Here is a 20,448-nt window from a genome sequence, read left to right on the forward strand (position 1 = left end):
CTCTATAAGTTTGTATCTAATAGCTAATTCCAAATTCTAAACGTAGAAAAAGTTATAGGGCTCACAAAGTGACGATCCAGATTGAAGATTTCATCTAAATGCCTCCTAACATAATCTGCACATACCTGAGAGCTATTTGATCCTTCCTTTCTCATTCTATTCCCTTTTTCTATACAAAATATTCTAGTATACACAAAGTCTAGCCATGAAACAAGTCTCTCTTCACTAACAAACCGCATCTATTTGCATCATCGGAATACCTAGCGGAATTTCACTCGAGGTAGGGGGTTTTGTGATAATTTTTATATGTCATATCCTAAATATTTTTGAATATATATGTTAGCATTGCACGTCATGATATAATGTTTTTTTTCTCCATACCCATTATGCATTATAATAACAATCTTCTGTGCATTAAAGAACTGAGGGAATGATCCTTCGGTAAGGGAAAGTGACCCCTAAAGACAAGATAATTGAGATGATCCTTCGGTAAGGGAAGGTGATCGGCAAACTTTTGGGAACCTTCGGTAAGGGAAGGAGACTCCCATCAATTTTATATAATAAGATATCTTTGTTGATATAACTCTTTTCTTGTGTATGTCTAAATAACCTTGATTGTAAATTGAACTGAGGGAATGATCCTTCGGTAAGGGAAGGTGACCCCCAAATATAAGATATCGATATGATCCTTCGGTAAGGGAAGGTGATCGCCAAAACGTTTGGGATAAGAACCTTTGGTAAGGGAAGGGGTTTATACCGGTTTGAGCTCAATACCTTCCATAAAAGCTACGAGAAAAAGTAACAAAAAGTACAATGAAAAGTGTGATCATGATTGTTCTTCTTTTATCTTTTTTTTATTGATGATTATGTTTATTATTGCATTCAAAGATCCTTCTTTTTTCCAAAGTTCCTTTTTGTATGATGTATGATATTGTTTAAAGATCTTTATTTTATTCAGATCTATTTTGTTTGACTTATCTATGGCAATGTTACTATTCTTCTCTTATTTATTATTTATTTTTTCTTGCTTTATGGCCTATGAGAACATCATACCAAGGTTCATGAGTTTACATTTATATGTTTTAAACGCTATAGGCATTTTGTATGCATCACACATGTCATAGCATAAGTAAATGAGAAGCATCTAAAAGTCACACCACTCCGACTAACAAGGACTTTTGAAAATAATAATTGAATAACATTGCATTATCACTGTTTTTATATTAAAACTCGGAGTGGCTGGGGATGGATACGACAACACCATATAGATAAACTACTGGAAACTTTTGTTTCCCACCCCTCTCTCCGTACCATCTTCAGGAACGATGCAGTACGAAGTAATACAGTTGAGGTGAAATGACAAGTGCACTAGTGGGAGCAAGCTATCGAGGACGTAGATACAAAACATTAAACGTTTACCTTAAGAAGGAAGAATATGCGATTGTTTTGGCCATAGTTAAACAAATTAAGAGAATTAGGATTTTCTATGTGTCTTGTTTTATCCTTATTGACTGATTGCAATTGTAACTATTATGTTTCCTTTTTTATTTGGTATGAGTAAAGCTTGTCATTGTTGTTCCTTCATGGTTTAGCACACCGGTTTTTCATGTTAGTATTTTTAAATCCACTTATATTTTTCAACTAGTAACTATTCTAATAAAAACTAATTATTCAATATTTTTATCTATAAATTATTTTATATAAATATTTCACATTTGTTTTAAAAGAAAAATTTCGCAAGGTCTTTGAATATCAGCTACTAAATATAATCCAAATAAAGCTTAACTCAGTTTAAAAGTATTAGGGTGTTACATTTTGGTATCAGAGGAATTTGATCCCATAGGGTCATATTCTATGTTTGCCAGATTAAATTATTATCATTTAGTTATAATTAGTGTTATACAATGAAATCTTTTCTATGTGATATGTAATCATCTAATAGTCAAGGTTAGTGTTCCCCCTAAATGTTTTTGTTTGAGCTTTATTGCCATAACTATTTGATCAAAATGTGCATGTGTTAAAGGTCAAAATATGGATTGTCTAAGAACACCCTACTCATACTTAAAAGACATAGAAAAATGCACCTGAGACATTCTAGGAAATTATGTTTTATTACCTTTTTATATATGTTTGGCATGCGTCATGTTCTATTCTATTATTTATCATCTATGTTGTTGTAGTATGATGCCCTGTTATCTTTATAGCATTATTCCTTTCTTTCCTTCTTTTACATGCATATAATATGTTTATCATCCAAGTTTTCATATGCAAATTCATTTTTTTAAGGTCTTTTCACCAAGAGTACATGCATGTCTTTGTGTTTTCTTGATTGAACTTACTTATGTTGGAAATATCATATATGATATATCACTATAGAAAGAAAATGTAGATAAAATCTACTAGGATAAGTGAGGTTGAATTAGTATCTTCTTAGGAGACACGAATTTTGAGGACAAAATTCTTTTTTAAGGGGGTGAGAATGTAACATTCCAACTTTTTGAATTAAGTCATTTTTTTTAATAACTAATTAATTAATTAAAATAGTAATGATTTAAGATTTGAATTTAAAATTTAAACATATGAAAGCACTAGTGGTAGTAAATCTCTAACCGACAGTAAACAACCTTTTAAAACATAGTCATAACTAATTCTACATTTATTAGATTTGAATGATATTTTGTTATATGAAAAGATAAGAATACTAGCTCTATTTCTTAAGTTCAGTATAAAATTAAATTCAAATTAAATTAGGTAGATAAATCGGTTACAAGTTCAGAGTAGAAAATCGCGCTCTTATCAGCCAGCCTGATATACTAACAGTACTTCGGGAATATCTCAAGCTGTGGTTACCCAATTGACTTAGTTTAAGATTAGTTTTAAAGCTAATTCAATTCTCTATAAATTTGTATCTAATAGCTAATTCCAAATTCTAAACGTAGAAAAAGTTATAAGGCTCACAAAGTGACAATCCAGATTGAAGATTTCATCTAAATGCCTCCTAACATAATCTGCACATACCTGAGAGCTATTTGATCCTTCCTTTCTCATTCTATTCCCTTTTTCTATACAAAACATTCTAGTATACACAAAGTCTAGCCATGAAACAAGTCTCTCTTCACTAACAAACCGCATCTATTTGCATCATCGGAATACCTAGCGGAATTTCACTCGAGGTAGGGGGTTTTGTGATAATTTTTATATGTCATATCCTAAATATTTTTGAATATATATGTTAGCATTGCACGTCATGATATAATATTTCTTTTCTCCATACCCATTATGCATTATAATAACAATCTTCTGTGCATTAAAGAACTGAGGGAATGATCCTTTGGTAAGGGAAGGTGACCCCTAAAGACAAGATAATCGAGATGATCTTTCGGTAAGGGAAGGTGATCGGCAAACTTTTGGGAACCTTCGGTAAGGGAAGGAGACTCCCATCAATTTTATATAATAAGATATCTTTGTTGATATAACTCTTTTCTTGTGTATGTCTAAATAACCTTGATTGTAAATTGAACTGAGGGAATGATCCTTCGGTAAGGGAAGGTGACCCCCAAAGACAAGATATCGATATGATCCTTCGGTAAGGGAAGGTGATCGATCAAGATGATCCTTCGGTAAGGGAAGGTGATCGCCAAAACATTTGGGATAAGAACCTTCGGTAAGGGAAAGGGTTTATACCGGTTTGAGCTCAATACCTTCCATAAAAGCTACGAGAAAAAGTAACGAAAAGTACAATGAAAAGTGTGATCATGATTGTTCTTCTTTTATCTTTTTTTATTGATGATTATGTTTATTATTGCATTCAAAGATCCTTCTTTTTTCCAAAGTTCCTTTTTGTATGATGTATGATATTGTTTAAAGATCTTTATTTTATTCAGATCTATTCTGTTTGACTTATCTATGGCAATGTTACTATTCTTCTCTTATTTATTATTTATTTTTCCTTGCTTTATGGCATATGAGAACATCATACCATAGTTCATGAGTTTACATTTATATGTTTTAAACGCTATAGGCATTTTGTATGCATCACACATGTCATAGCATAAGTAAATGAGAAGCATCTAAAAGTCACACCACTCCGACTAACAAGGACTTTTGAAAATAATAATTGAATAACATTGCATTATCACTGTTTTTATATTAAAACTCGGAGTGGCTGGGGAGGGATACGACGACACCATATAGATAAACTACTGGGAAACTTTTGTTTCTCACCCCTCTCTCCGTACCATCTTCAGGAACGATGCAGTACGAAGTAATACAGTTGAGTTGAAAAGACAAGTGCACTAGTGGGAGAAAGCTATCGAGGACGTAGATACAAAACATTAAACGTTTACCTTAAGAAGGAAGAATATGCGATTGTTTTGGCCATAGTTAAACAAATTAAGAGAATTAGGATTTCCTATGTGTCTTGTTTTATCCTTATTGACTGATTGCAATTGTAACTATTATGTTTCCTTTTTTATTTGGTATGAGTAAAGCTTGTCATTGTTGTGCCTTCATGGTTTAGCACACCGGTTTTTTATGTTAGTATTTTCAAATCCACTTATATTTTTCAACTAGTAACTATTCTAATAAAAACTAATTATTCAATATTTTTATCTATAAATTATTTTATATAAATATTTCACATTTGTTTTAAAAGAAAAATTTCGCAAGGTCTATCAGCTACTAAATATAATCCAAATAAAGCTTAACTCAGTTTAAAAGTATTAGGGTGTTACAATAAAGATCGCACCTCTTCTCAGATCTCTCAATAACGTCTATCTCATTATGCAGTCATGTCGATACCGGTCGTCCTTTTGCCTTCTTGCGTATAGAGGGATTTGGCTTGAGCCTTGCACCATACCACGGGGCCTACATCTTATCGTTTGGTATAGAAGGAAATTTCATCTCATAAACTTTGAAAACTGAAGCCATATGGTACACTGGATCAAACAAGGTTCCTCACTCAATGCTCCCTACAAAACATACAGCTAAAGCATGACGACAAGGATAGTGCAGGGATTGGAAAACTCCATAGTCATGTTGCTGCATGTTGAGCCTAACACGATTTGAAGTCTAGCTCCATTCCTCCAAAGGTTCCATCTCCTCCACACGAAAAACTGAAGCTCGACAATCATAGTAAGTGACTCTCATCTTCTGTAGTGACTTTCTATTCTTCTCTATTGTTGCTAGTAGTTGTTGTGAGAATACTTGACCAAAATGCAGTTGAGCTTGCGCCTCATGACCCTTGTGCACAAACAGTTGTTGCAGCCCCTTATAAGTTGCTCTCACAATATCAGCGACAAGTAGGCTCTTTGTTCCCTTTAGAACAACGCTGATACACTCAGAGAGATTCGTGATCATGTGACCATACCAACGACCCTCATCACAGTGCTGGAGCTACAATGCCTTCCTAAACCTTAGTGCCCAATCAAGCATATCACTTGATAACCCCTTCAAAGTGTCCAAGTACCAATCACATCCTTCCTTGCTTGGACTATAAGCTGCATTTATAAGATACTACTTGTCCTATGCAGATTTGAACCGGGTATTGAAGTTGGAGGCCATATGATGTATGCAATAAGCATGGTGAGCTATAGGAGGATGCCAACCGCTATTGTTTACATTAAATGAATTGCGAATGGCTTAAGATCTATCAGATATGAGAAGTATGTCATGTTGCAGAGTGACGTGCTGCGTGTCAGGTTTGTCAAAAAAAATGACCATAACTTGGTAGACTCGGATTCCACTAGTGCAAAAGTGATGGGAAGAATGTTGTTGTTTCCATCCTGGGCAACAGCAATTAGTAGCACACCCCGTATTTACCATACAAGTACGTCTGGGAATCTTATTGTACAACTCTTTCCAATCACCATATATCTAAGCAATCACCTTCTAATTTTCCATCCACACCTTTTGATATGATGGCTTGAAATGATAACTTTGTTGCACTGTACTTTGCAATACTATGATGGATACAGATGGATCAACATGTATACTTGGTAGGATAACAGCGTAAATCAGACTGCTATCCAACTGAGCATGATCTTGAGACATGGTTGGAGCCAAACAGCTATGTACCCCCAACCTCCGCACCTCCTTACAAGAGAACTTATAAATTTCAACATCTAAGATATACCTTAATGAACATTAATTTAATTCTATAAAATATTAAGTACAACATTTACCACTAATTCAGATTCTATCGAAATACTACACGAAGACTCCATGGATACCCAACGGAAGATTGCTTGTATCGACAATGGTATTTCAGCCTATTCGACTCCATGACCCTGTACTCAGCGTTTCTTTGAATATTGTAATTCTTCACTGCCAAGAACAACATCTCTACTCTTAAACTTGTGGCCCACTCAAAATTTTACCCTCTATCCATGTTGTAATCCTCACTGTCGCTATGATTGAAAGGGTCCTCTTGTTGCGTCTAATCCAAATTAAAAGTGTGATAATCATTTGGAACTTCTGATAACTGTGGAACGGATATTGGGGGAGGAAGAAGAAACTGAATACCTCCACCAGCTAGAGTATCTGGCACATACTCTCCAGACGACTCACTCTCGTTGGATGACCCGGTGTCAAGAACATAATCTGAATTAGACTCGCTCAACTCTATGTCAACACTATCTCGCAAAGTGAATCGGCCTTGCCAGGGTCAGGACTACATGGTGTATTGAAGAAGATGACCCGAAACCGCCAAACATGTCATGAACTTCAGCATACAACTCCATTACATGTTGCGGCATTAGTCTACCTTGCACATCAAACATTATACTGACGTGCTTATTGGCTTCAACCCAAAACGTCCTATTAGTAAAACTTCCACTAGGCACTGCTGATAGGAATCTATATGCTACTCGGCCAACTTTCTTCGAATCAATTGCTCCCATGTTGCTCAAGATGACACTCTTAAGCGCATATAGAAAATCAACACAGAAAAATGCGCAACATCACAGTTAAATTGCACTCAAATATTACTCCTTCATCAGCGAGTTTAATGATCTCATTGGGATAAACTATTACAAAAAACGGATTATTATCCATTTTTCTGGAAAAAGAGGAGAGGAAGAATATATAGAATTAAGATGGATATAGTGTGATGAACGGTTAAGTTAAGCCAAAAAATTACTTATATAGGCATTTTTTGTTATGTATCTATGGTATAGAGAACCTTATTTATTTAAGCACCTATCCCAAGTACATTGCCTCATATTGTTTATGGCTATATCTCGAATATAGTACATGGAAATTGCTTATGGTTGTATCTCGGGTACAGTGCACCCGATTTATACACATTCAGGTAGTTGTTCATATTTTGAGTATACCCAAGTTGTATTTTTGCTGGTTTTGATGACTCTATATCCGAGATGTGTAAGGTATACATAAATAGATAAATATGCTACAGATTATACATTTTTATAAATATTATATTTAAAATTTTTAAATAAAAAAAATTTTTTAAGTGAAATTTTATTTATCATAATATGATATGGCAATTCTTTGTAATTGTTTTTATTAACAATGCAAAATATTAATTAAACTATATGAATTTGAACGGTATACATAGATTTATATATTGATTCACACTATTATTAATTAATTAAACAGTTACAAAGTTAATTATTTAATAGCGTGAAAATTGGTAGGCTACAAACTCAAAAATCATTAATCGAAAATAAAAACTCAAAAGTTTAGGATTTCAAATTTTGGCATAAAAATATTGCAACCCCACGCTCCCAACTGGTGTAAAGGTGACAATCTCCTAAAAATCTATAATACCATTGCAGGGTGACATATTGTGTCACTTGTTGTCATGCCATCAAAAAGAAAACAATGCATCAACACTCTCCACAACAATACATAAAGGACAAGGCTAATAATGAATTTCACTGTAACGGGCTAAAACTCACCCTTATTGATTATTTGTTTTATTGTTTTTGGTGAGTCCGACTCATTTTTTTATCCAAGTCTTTTTTGAATTTATGGCATTTACATATGATATGTTATGAACTACTAAATTGCTTTTCATTAATTTGAGAATTAATTATGAAATTTATTTTATTTTGTTAATTTTTTATATTTATTTATATTTGTTTTTTTTTATAACTTACGAGTTATATTTATATTTTATCTTACAATTTTGTGATTTATAATTTTGTAATAATTTTTTAAGTTAAAATAAAAACTATGAGTTCACTATCTTTCGTTCGTTCTTTATTTCTATTGTATATAGGCAAATACTCTAGAATCCATTCTTATTTAAATAATTTATATTTTCGACGTGATAGTTTGTGATTGATTTATATTTAATTAAATATATAAATATAACTTAATTTAAATTAAATTAGAATTAAAATCTTAACTGAATAAAAGTCTTTTATTAATTATTATGCTTTATATGATAAATCTTATTTTATAATGTGTGGAAAGTTTAATTCGAATCTTTAATTTAAATCTACTAATCTAACTCAATTATGATTTAAAAAGGAAAAAGAATAAAAGGAGTATCAACAAATATTATGATAACTTTATGTTATGAGTTGTACTTGAAGGTGGTTGTATAGAAATAGACTATAAGAAGAGGTCTAAAGTGGTGATGAATGAGTCCGAATTGTCTTTACATTAGTTCCGATAAATGGCAGTTTAAGATATTTGTAAGAGATTTTGATGTCTAAGTCAGTAAAAATTTAAATAAATTTTAGTGAAAATTGGATAAATCATTTACCTGACTGATCTACGTATTTATTAAGTAAGTCCATAGACTAAGTCATCAGTCATGTGATTTTTATCTGCTCAGAGTGGAGAGTTATTCCTCATTGTGTAGGAAGTTACTGCCAGTAGGCAGTTGTACCACTACAATCCATATAATTGAAGTATTGGATAGATAATTTTACTTGCTCCCCGAGTTAAGTCAGACTCAGGTCTAGGAACCCAAGTTTGATGTAGTTCAGGTAAATAACCACCGTGTGGATTTGACCTCATTAATGGATAAGGTGGGCCTTGCTGTTTTACTCATGAGAAACTTATCTTCTTTGGGTTTTATAGAGGTTGGACCCATTTTATGGGTCCAAGTATGAACACCTTACATTATATTTTAGAATAAACTGTTTTTTTATCCATGAATATTTCAAAATGTTGCAAATCTACTCACGAGAAAATGAATCTAACTTTATACCCAGGGGATTCTATTGATAAAATTATCCAAATTCAAAAAAATCATTAAAATTTTCAAATTATCCTCTAATAAAATCCAACTAACTCCAACTATAATACTACTCTGTCTCCAATCACCAATCCTTCACTATCACTATCACCAGTCCTATCTCACCTTAACTTTGCACTTACCTATAAATTGAGAGAACATCAACAATGTCATTAGCTATTGCCTTGCAATAAACATCGGGCTTCTCTACTTTTGACATATCAGAAACCTATGATGTACGAACACTGACACGGACACGACACGACACAAAATACACGGATATACGAATTTAAATTCTTATAAGACACAGAGATACGGTATATATATATAAATTATAAATTATTTTTTAGATAAATTATAATGATATTTTGATATTTGTTGATATTAAAATATAAATTAATTTTTAACTGTCTTAATGTCTTTTTTTAATTATATAAATTATTTAGAAAATCTTTTTGTTTTAATAAATAATATATACTAGTTTTAAATTCATTTTTAAAATACATGTTAAGAATAAGGTTGGACACACTGACACGTGATGGTATTTAGGTGTGTCCAAGCGTGTCCGAAGAAGAATTTTTTATTAAGGCACGGTTGGACACAAGAGAGCCACGCGTGTCAGACAATTGTTGATGAGTGTCGTGTCCAAAATGTGTTCGACACGTGAACACGATAACTTAGCAAAGTATTCGTACTTTATAGTCAGAAGCATTCCCCAAAGGTTTTTCATTCGAATATGCAGTTGTAGACCAAATCTAGCTTAAATTCCTTTACTTGGATGTGAAACAGTCAAGTTCCTAATAAACAAATTCCAATGTAATAATCTTTTCGATAAGCTATTTCCATCGACACATTCAATCAATTTTAATCCCAAAGTACAAGGCCAAAGCTCAACAAGTTTTAATTGTTAGAAGGAAAAAAAATACACAAAGAACCATTCATATTTCATAGTAAGATTTAATGGGATTTGGACAGAACTTTGGGATAGAGAGAAAAAGAGAAGCAAAACCTGTTACTAAGATCGACAAAAGAGATATCGAGAATGAGAGTGAAAATGTATTCGTCGAAAATTGAAGTTTGCTTAGGAAGGAGGTAGTTTTTTCTCACGACCATTGACGATCAAGTCGTTGCTGTAGCCCAGCAATACTATCAAAAGCTCATGAAATATATTTTTTTTTTAAATTAGAGGTTTTAGCGCACAATGTAACTATGGATTGTGATGACGGTTCATGTGAATTTTGTGAGGGATTGTAAATTATTAATGATGTTATTGATTAACAATGTAAAAGATAAGGTAAGGCTAGCTGGTGGTGGCGATATATAAGATTAGATTCACTTTTTTCATAGGTAAATTTATCGGTATATTGTAGGGGTGGCAAAACGGGCTGAATCTGTTGGGCCAACATGCCAAACATGCTAAAAAATGCGGGTCGGGTTAGATTTTGGAATCCACCAAATTAAAAAAATTTGCCAAACCCGCACTGTCAAATTTGCGACTTTTGGCGGGGCGGGGCGGGCCGACCCGCCTGGCCAAGGATTTTTATTTTTTTTATTAAATAAAAGAGTGATTACTACTATAAAATTAATAATTATATAATTTTTAAACACTTTTTTTTTTCATTTTTTGCTTTTATTCTTCTTTTAGTTATTAATTTTATTTATTTTATTTTACAATTTCGTATATGTGCTTAAAATATGTGGCTTATTTTTTAAAATAAAGATGGTCCTATTGATAAATATTATTTTGAACAATTTTATTGAAGTTAAAAATTTTAAAAAAAAAAGATAGTAAAAAAATTATTTATAATTTGACTATTTTTTATTTGTATTTAATTTTTTAATTATTATTTTTTTATTAATTTTAATGAATTTTATTTTTTTTTAAAATAATATATTTTATATTTTATATATTTTATTATTTATTTGATTATAATTTAATTTGATCACCGCAGCCCTCACAGCACTGCAGCACCGCGTCGTTATCATCGTCGAGCTCGCTCTCTCTGTGTTCGCCGGTGTCGCTTCCTCTCTCGTCGTCGTCACTCGCCTTCCTCCTCGCCGCCGGTAAACACTGTGGCTTGGACTTTGATAATACTTGGATGTTGATAATACTCTGTTCGTACTTCGCAGCCATCTCCTCATCGTCTGTTTGCTGGATTAGGGTTTAGTAATTGATTTTGATAATACTTATTATTTGTTAGTAATTGATTTGCTGATTAGCTGGACTTTTCGATTTTGTTAATAATTAGATTCTGTTAAATTTGTTTGCTGAGTTAATTCTGTTCATGATTTTTTATTTGTTCTAATCATTGTATTCTTCCATTCACTATCTTAGTACAGTTCTTCTAATATGAATAAATTTGTATGTTAGAGAATAAGATATTTTTTGAATCAAAGTTGGTATTCTGGTATTGGATTGATATCAATCTATATTCGACTTCTATTCTTTGTTCATTGTTATTTATAAGATATCATTTTCTGCCTTGAATTAAAAGTAGGAAATTTTAACTTCGTATAACAGGTGAAGTTTCCTTTTATCTATATTTGGTTCCTTTTATCTATATTTGGTGCACTGCTGTTCATTCCTCTCGTTAAGTAATGTATGTATTTGCTTATTCTCCCTTAAATATGACTAATGATGATACATGTAGTTTTTCTCAGCATCAAATGCTGACTTTTGTCACCTTTTTCCAAGGTGGTTGGTTAAGCATGAATAATTTATTATGTGAAATTGTGAAATTTGTGAATTTTTAATATTAAATTATAGATAATTTATTATATGAAATTGTGAGATTTTGAATTTTGTTAAGTTAGAAATTATTGAATTTATATATTCAAAATTATATATAGATTTTTTAATAATTTTATTTAATATTTAATTAAACCGATTGAACTTCGGTCGAACCAGTAAACCATTGAATTAGTTATCTTACCGGTTTATTGACTGGTCCGATTCTCACAACCTTGCCTGAAACTTAAAATCTTGGAGTCTCTCGATCACTCGGAAACCTGCGCCATTGATGGACTGAGCCAGTTAGCTACATCTGCGGAGGTTTCTCTTTCTCCTCTTATCTCATCTCTCATATTTGTTTCTTCGATAATTCTTTTGCCTATGAGTGGTTTTGGATTCTAGGGTTCTGAAAGACAATTTGTTCTTTTGAACTTTTCTTTTTTCATTTGTTTCTTCATTGTGCAGATTGTGGAATGGAGAATACGCTGAAACCAGGCGATGTTATACAGTGCAGAGAGTGCGGTTACCGTATCCTTTACAAGAAGCGCACTCGTCGCAGTAAGCCCTCTCTTTTACAATTTGAATTTCATAATCCTTGTTTTTTAATTTTCCTTGCTTGTTTTCTCATAATTTTAGTTTATGTAATGTGTTGTTCATGGATGCCTAATTTTTTAATGCGTGAAAACGTGCACTTTGTTTGGATGGTTTATTTTGAATAATGGAGGTAATCGTAACCCTAATTTTGGGCGGGTAAAATTGGGAACACCTTACCCGAATGAAACTCATTCGGAAATATATCCATACAGTTTTAAACTCTCTTAGGTTTTAAAATGTAGTTGCATATTTAGGCTCCAAACTAGTCAATAGAATTGACCTTTGATTTTTGACATAGGGTTTGAGTCTCTGCCTCCTTAGAAGTTAGTACAATAACAAGTTCTCGTATTTATAAGTAGTAGCATGGCTTATTTTTGTGTTTATTTGGAGATTCAAGTTTTCATCCGAGCATTCAGTAATCTTGCTTGATTCCTAACAACTATACACTGTTCGAATTTGATGCTTTTTTTAAAGAAAATTATGGAGGAGGATCTAGGAGTTTAATTAACCCAATCATGTTAACAATTATTTGTTCCTCTTCATCATTTTGGGTAGTTGCTCATCTGATAAGGTGGAAGCATTGAACCCTAAACAACTTAACCGTTGCTCCAAGGCTCCTTTTTTAAATATAACCCAATAAGAACAACAAAACCCAATATGAAATGAAATATAAATCAATCAAAAACATCATATGTTAGTATTGAATGCTGACCATTTTCGCTGTGCCTAGGTAACGGAAAAATGAAAAATTATTAATGACTAGGATTCTTCTGAGAATGACATGCTTGCATTTGATGCACTACTTTAAGACATACATGCAGTTTATTTACACTGTTCATTTACATCTTTCTTTCTTTGGTTTTTATGCAGTTGTCCAGTATGAGGCACATTGACGAAAACTGCTGTGGCGTTGGCAAGTATTTTCCAATGCAACCGTTATAGAGTTGTAATGAAATTGTGATGTGAATGTGCTGTTCTGTTTTACCGAAGTCTTGTGAAATATAACCATCAATGATCCTTCGAGTTTTGAACTATTAAAATAATTCTTACTTTTTAAAGCAAATGGATCACCTACTACTATATGGCATGATAAGAAAAAAATACAAAAAAAAAAATAGGATAACAAATCAACATAACCCAAATTTATAAAGACTAAACATATATGTAAACTATGTTTCCTCTTTACTCTATCATTGTTGCCCCCTCTCTTCTATTTTCTTTTGGTCGGCCTTTTTTAATTTTTTGAGCTACTTGACAATCACAAGTTAAAGAAAAAAGGCATATTGTATTATTGAGGACAAATTAAGATATACAATGGAAAAAGAAAAAAGAAATTCAAGCCGCTACAAGCTGTCTCATGGTAATAGGAGATGCATATCTTGAAGGTCCATCAAAAAGTCTATCGACAAAGATGCGAGTAGCAGCTTCGGTAGGATGGACAGGATCCCAGAAAAGATAGTCTTGTCTGTTGGAACAAACAATGGAAATTGGAAGACATGGAAGCTCAGCATTCAGCTTACCAATTCCACAACAAGCAGTTTTTATTTCTGTAAATCCTGAAAATGGCACATATAAACTCTTAAAAATGAGATATAGGGATCAAACATAAACATTTTTTTTTTAATTTTTGGAACATTATTTTTCTTTAATGGGACCAGAATCAAAATTCACAAATTCATAAAGGACAACAAACTTGTAGAGTTTTACATTTTTTTCCCACCAAAATTTGTTCAAAATTGCTTCAGTATTTTTTTCAATGAGTTACAAATTGAAGCGTCTTTTAAGAAGAGAGCTTAAGATTATATATATAATATTTATTTATATTTAGCGTAAATTTTGTTTACTTATACACAGTTAAATAATTTTTTATGCACGATAAATTTTATCTATCGAGCAGTTAAATACTCATTAAATCCACGGAAATAATTAAGAGTCGATAAGTACCAACGGTAGTTACTGTTGTTTTGTATTGTTTAGTTCTCTTATTTGTTACTAACTTGTTTATTTTTTTTAAAAGGAAAAGACTGAAATATATAAGACAAGTTTTGTAGGTATTTTCCTAGTGTCCTAACTCCCAATATATATGCTAATTATACTAAAAAAGATGTATATGCAATATGAGTTTTTTATTTATCATTATGATTTAATTATAAGTATATATGCATGCGATAACAATACCATAAGAAATTGGGGTCTGAATGAGATCTTCGATAGCGGCATAAGTATCGAAGTAGGAGTATCTTATGTCCTTTTTCTCCAATTGCCAATTCTTCAACAAGGTTTTAAGATCTTCATTATATTTAAGTGCCCAATAATTGGCTTCCGAGAAGCATTCTGTTTTGTTCTTAAGCCTGTTTGAAGGGCAGCATCCAATTGCACCAATTCCCGCAATTTCAAATTTCCTTGCACCTTGCTCGTATAATCTCTGCCAAATAAATACCAAATCAAAAATAATAAATGCATACAAGATAAGAGTTGATCCCAATAAAATTTAAAAATGATATATTTTATTCTTTGTTGTTTGTTTACTATGTTTAAGTGATCATTTGGCGGTTAAATGTTGGTAAACTATATCTTATCATGCCAATATTTTAATTTGCATTGCCATGTCTAAATTAGATAACGTCTAATTTTTTTAATCGAAACCAATTTATTTATAAAGACCAGAACAAAAACTTATTTAACTGTATTTTTTTTTTTTATAATCCTCTGATCATAATTATTAAGCATGGTTTAGTACATTTTCACTCAAAAACAGTTTTAAGCATCCAATTGCATACAATTATTTATAAATTCAAATAGAATTTTTTTTTTTTTTACCTGTAGTTGCAGTTTTAGGGAGGAAGTCATGGAATCAACGTATTGTTGAGGGGTGCTTTTATTTTGAAGATCCTTTGAGTTGAAGTAACCAAAGAGATCGTTGCTTCCAATCACAACAACGAAGATGGATTTGGAGAGATGACACTGAAGTGCAGATCCTCCTATTTGTTGGGTCAATTGCCCTTGCACTTTGATGTAGTAGTCCACTTGATTCGGCAAAGGTATGTTTTGCCTCTGCAAATAATAATAATAATAATAATAATAATAATAATAATAATAATAATAATAGGAAATTAACTTTTAGTTAGTCAATAATATTGGTCATTTTTTAATTCCAAATATTTTAAAGAATTTAATATTTATAATTTAGAGTAGAATAAAAAATTTATGATTTAAAATTTAGAATTAAGATAAATAAAATAATTTTAAAAATATTAGATTCATAGTATTATTTTAATAATAATAATAATAATCAAGTGGGGATTGCTTATTTTAGGACAGCATCATAAGGAAGATCAATATCGCTTTTTTATATTTGTTTTTTAACCAACATTTAATCAATTTTATTATGAGAGATTCTATAATTTTTCATTTACAAAATTCTAACTCCATATTATTTAAAAAATAAGTTTGTTATTATCTATTAAGATCAGACGGTTTGCTTTCGGCTTACTTATATACTTTTATTTAGCATTGAATGCAATAAATATTAACATGCGGGGATAGCTCAGTTGGGAGAGCGTCAGACTGAAGATCTGAAGGTCGCGTGTTCGATCCACGCTCACCGCAAGTCTATTTTAATTCTGTATACGCGTATTTGGTCATTTTTGTTCCTCAAATCTCAATCTTTAATTAATCCATGTTTCTCTCATCGACCCCACTTCCATAAAATCCACCTCTTTCCATGTCCCACTTTTTGTCCCAGTTTGTGGAAAAATAAATTGGATTGTATGAAGGTCTCTTTCAGTTCCTTTAACTACCAAACAGAGATTACAAAAACTGATATTAATGATATTTGGATCCTCAATCTAGACTATCCAACTCCTAATGCAGTAATCCTAGCTAGGCCCCATTATTTTCAACATATAATAATGTATGAACAGGGTAAAACAAAGGGAGAAAAAAAAAAGCAATTGAAAAAAGGAATAATAAGAAAGATTGAATAATGAACTTACAGAAATTTCATCTGTTTTATCACTAAATATTCCAGCACCTCCAGAGGCAAAACTAACACCACCCAAAAAGGACACATTCTTGTTGTTGCGGGACTTGGAAACTAGGGAGAGGTAAGGTGGTGAAGTTGGGATCCCCAATTTCTCAGCTTCATTCAACCCATTTCATCATTCATTTAATTTGAACCAAATATTAGCCACAAAAATATGTATATAGTTCATGCTATGATAACTAACATAACTTTTGGAGTTAAATTAATTAAAAATTTTATAGGGATTAAAATCAAAATCCATTATATTTACAAAAACTACAAATTTATTTTAAATTAATAGAAAGATAGTACTAAAAAGTTAAAAAATATATTGCAAAATGGTTATTAGATAAAATTGTTGGTTAAGAGAATAAAATTGTATATATTTTTAATGCATTGAATGTACATATGAATTTTTTTTCAAAAAAAAAACTATATTTTCTATCCATTCACTCTGCTTATTTTATTTATATTTTACAGTTCACACATCAACTATTTTGAATTTAGTGTATGAAACTGACTCCCATGTTATGCCGTTTATATGTTTTTTGGGAGTCATCCTATCATCAATTATGAGTTACTTACTTTCATAGATGGAAAAAATATTGAGGAAATGCCAAAATAGGGAATAATTCAGACAGAAAAATCTCTCTGTGTGTTATCTTTAAAAGTATTTGAAATATATTTATTTTAACAAAAAAATAATATCAAATAACTATTACAAATTAATAGAGACCATTAAAATAATGATTAAATTAGAAAAAACAAATTAATATTATATGTATAAATTCTAAAATAATATGTATTTTTGGACAAAAGTACAATTTTAACTTTAAAAAATAGTTATTTGTAAGCTGAGACTGAGAGAATATAATATTTGAGAGAGCTACGAGTTTAATGATTTGTAATATTTATAACTTGATGATATAATATGATTATCTTTTCCAAAGTTATTATAAGAATGAACTACTGATTTGTAATATTTGAAAAACAAATATTATCATCTTTTTTTTTTTATTTGTAATGAACTAATGAATATTTTAAATGACTTACCAATAAAATCTGCAGCATTCTTGCCATTACTAAACCTCCCATTTGGTTTTTTTGTAGGATAATCAATACCATAGTGAGGAAGAGCAGCTCTTTCAATAGAAAGAGCCAAGTAATTGTTGTTGCCAACATCAACAAGAGAGTCTCCAAACACATAAACAATTGGAGTCTTATTTTGAGCCTCTAAGAATCCCAACAAGTTTATGAAGATGAAGAAAGAGGGGAAGAGGGAAAAGCTCCAAAGCATAATAACACTTTTCCCCATTTTGGGATGTACCCTACTCACTAGATTATTATTGGAATTGAGTTAGGTTTTTGTATTAATTTATGGTATGTGAAGGCTCAGAATGGTTGGCAAGAATTTAAAGGAGAAAAAAAAAGGTGGGTATGTGAATGTGATGATATATGTGTAATAAATATGTGTGAACAGAATTCTGATTAAATTAAAAGCTAGTGATATGAATCACTAAGAGATAGTGGAGCAAAAAAAGAGTACTGTCCATATACTCAACCAACACTGATTTTATGGTGGTGTTTTTTTTTCATCTATATATTTCAAAAAAAATTTAGTACCCGTCAACTCCCTAAAACCATATATATATATATATATATATATATAAACCTAAAATAGTCCTAATAATTACTTCGAAAGACAACGAGGCCCTTGACAAAAAAAAATCCAATCCAATCCCTGACAATTATTTCGAAAGGACAACGAGGTCCCTGTGCCAAAAAAAGTCAATGTTTTTTTTTTTTACACAGGGACTAATCAATCCTAAAAAAAATCAGGATTAGGTGTATTTTTTTTTTTGACCTCGTTGTCCTTTCGAGGTAATTGTGAAGGATCGAGTGGGGTATTCACTCATATATATATATATATATATATATATGATTCAATTCAACAAGCTAATAAAAATACGACTCATTCTTAAATATTTTTTACTATATAAAAAATATTATATCTTTTTGTTAATTAAATAAATTTTAAGTTTTCATGCATTATAATTTATTTTAATGGCTTATATTCAAAATTTATAATGTAAAATCTATTCTATTATATAAAAATCGAATTTTTGTATTTAATAAATGGAGTTGACATCGCATTTTTTAGAGTATTTATTTATTTATTTTTTAATTTTTTTTAATTTGTAAACTTAACTTGTGTCCTTAGGACTAGGAAAGTTCATGGGTCGGGTGAAACTGGGTTTGTCTTGACCCAGGCCCGACTTTAAATATATATTGGGTCTATTTTTTAGACCCTAACCCGGTTTTAAACCTGATAAAACCTAAACATTTTCGAGCCATAACTATGCCGGGTCCAAACCGAGTGAAAACTAGGTCTTTAAAGTTTTAACAATAATTTATAAAGAAACTTATTTACGATAAATTTATTTATAAAAAAGAAACTTGTTACCGAAAAGTTGATATCCATATTTGAACTTGAATTTGTCCATAAATTCTAATTTGATACTTTTTTATCTATTTTCTAATTCAACAAGTGTGATTAAAAATAAAACAATAAGCTTATAATTAATATAACATAATATTAAAATTAATTTAAAACTTATATATCTTTTTTAGTTTCCTTAGGGTGCACATGGGTTGGGTGAAGCCAGGTTCGCTTTGACCCGGACCCGGCCTGAAATAATGACCGGGTCTATTTTTGAGATCTCGGCTCTAGATCCGGTAAAATCACACCAAAGTAGCCTCTAAAATGTTCGGGACCAGGCCGGGTCTTCAAGTCGAGGCCGGGCCATGTGCACCCCTATACTTAGGACATAAGATAGATAAATTTTTTATTATAATGAATTAATTACATCAACTAATTGATTTGATTAAATATTTAAATATCACATAATTTATATCAATTTGTTTTTATAGTATTTTTTAATTTATTTCTTTTAATATTCTAAACCAAATTAATTATTAATTATGTTTATTAATTAATTAATTTATTAGTCATTAAAATAATAAATCTATGAATAAAATAGGCAATTGAGATATTTTTAACTAATAATTAAATCAAATAAAATAATATGTATTGAGCCAAATTCACATAATGTGAATTAAGGACTAAATTAAAATAAGATGATTATTCAAATTGAATATAATAAATACAAATTAATTTGGTTAGACAATCACAATCTTTTTGTCTTTTATATATAGATGGTCAAACAAAATTATAAGAATCATTATTTTTATTGTTCTTGTTATTTTAACTCTTCTTTTTTTTTTCTTTTTAATATGTAATTTCTTATATATATAAATATACTCAAAATGAGAAGATATTGATGAGTAGTTCATTTAGTCTTTATCCATTTATCTTCAATTAATATTATTATAACAAGAATATATGTGACTTTATGAAAATGATATAACTTAGACTTTGGTTATCTGAGAATTTATTGAGTAGTTAGAATAGCTCCACATCACAAACCAACAAATACTAGCAATAGAGATGATGAAAAAACCAGCCAAAACAAATATTCGCGGGAATTATTTACGATTTGGAGCTAGATGAGGACTTGTAAAATCCCACGACCCGCCCACGTAAAATGGACGGAGATGGGGCATAACCACATAGATACTCACTAAATCTACGCGAATATAAAATTACTGATATATCCTAATTTATATATACATAAATCTATTTTTAAATTTAGTAACGCTAATTCCTGCCTTTAATTTGAATCCTCTCTCTCTCTTTCTCTCTCTCTCTAGTCCGTCACTATATCGCTCGGTATCGTCCCAAAAATTATGTTAGGTAACTTAGGTTATTATATTAAAATATGTTTTTATATTTTTTTTTAAAATGTTATTTTTCATAATGAATATGTT

General features: G+C 30.9%; 1 protein-coding gene and 1 non-coding gene across 2 annotated transcripts; one reads left to right on the plus strand and one right to left on the minus strand.

Annotated features, from left to right (window-relative positions):
* Nucleotides 1-13,655: 13,655 nt before the first annotated feature.
* Nucleotides 13,656-18,148, minus strand: LOC107625003 (GDSL esterase/lipase At5g55050). The gene is made up of 5 exons (XM_016327515.3): nt 17,614-18,148; nt 16,532-16,677; nt 15,357-15,590; nt 14,715-14,961; nt 13,656-14,092 (listed from the first exon to the last, which is right to left on the minus strand). The coding sequence occupies exons 1-5, from the start codon at nt 17,873-17,875 to the stop codon at nt 13,872-13,874; spliced, it is 1,110 nt and encodes a 369-aa protein (XP_016183001.1). The 5' UTR covers nt 17,876-18,148; the 3' UTR covers nt 13,656-13,871.
* TRNAF-GAA (transfer RNA phenylalanine (anticodon GAA)) lies at nt 16,073-16,145 on the plus strand. The gene has a single exon. It is a non-coding gene; the product is annotated as a tRNA-Phe (tRNA).
* Nucleotides 18,149-20,448: the final 2,300 nt, after the last annotated feature.

The sequence above is a fragment of the Arachis ipaensis genome, chromosome B1, assembly GCF_059453495.1.
Source record: "Arachis ipaensis isolate K30076 ecotype BB chromosome B1, ASM5945349v1, whole genome shotgun sequence".
Lineage (NCBI taxonomy): Eukaryota > Viridiplantae > Streptophyta > Magnoliopsida > Fabales > Fabaceae > Arachis > Arachis ipaensis.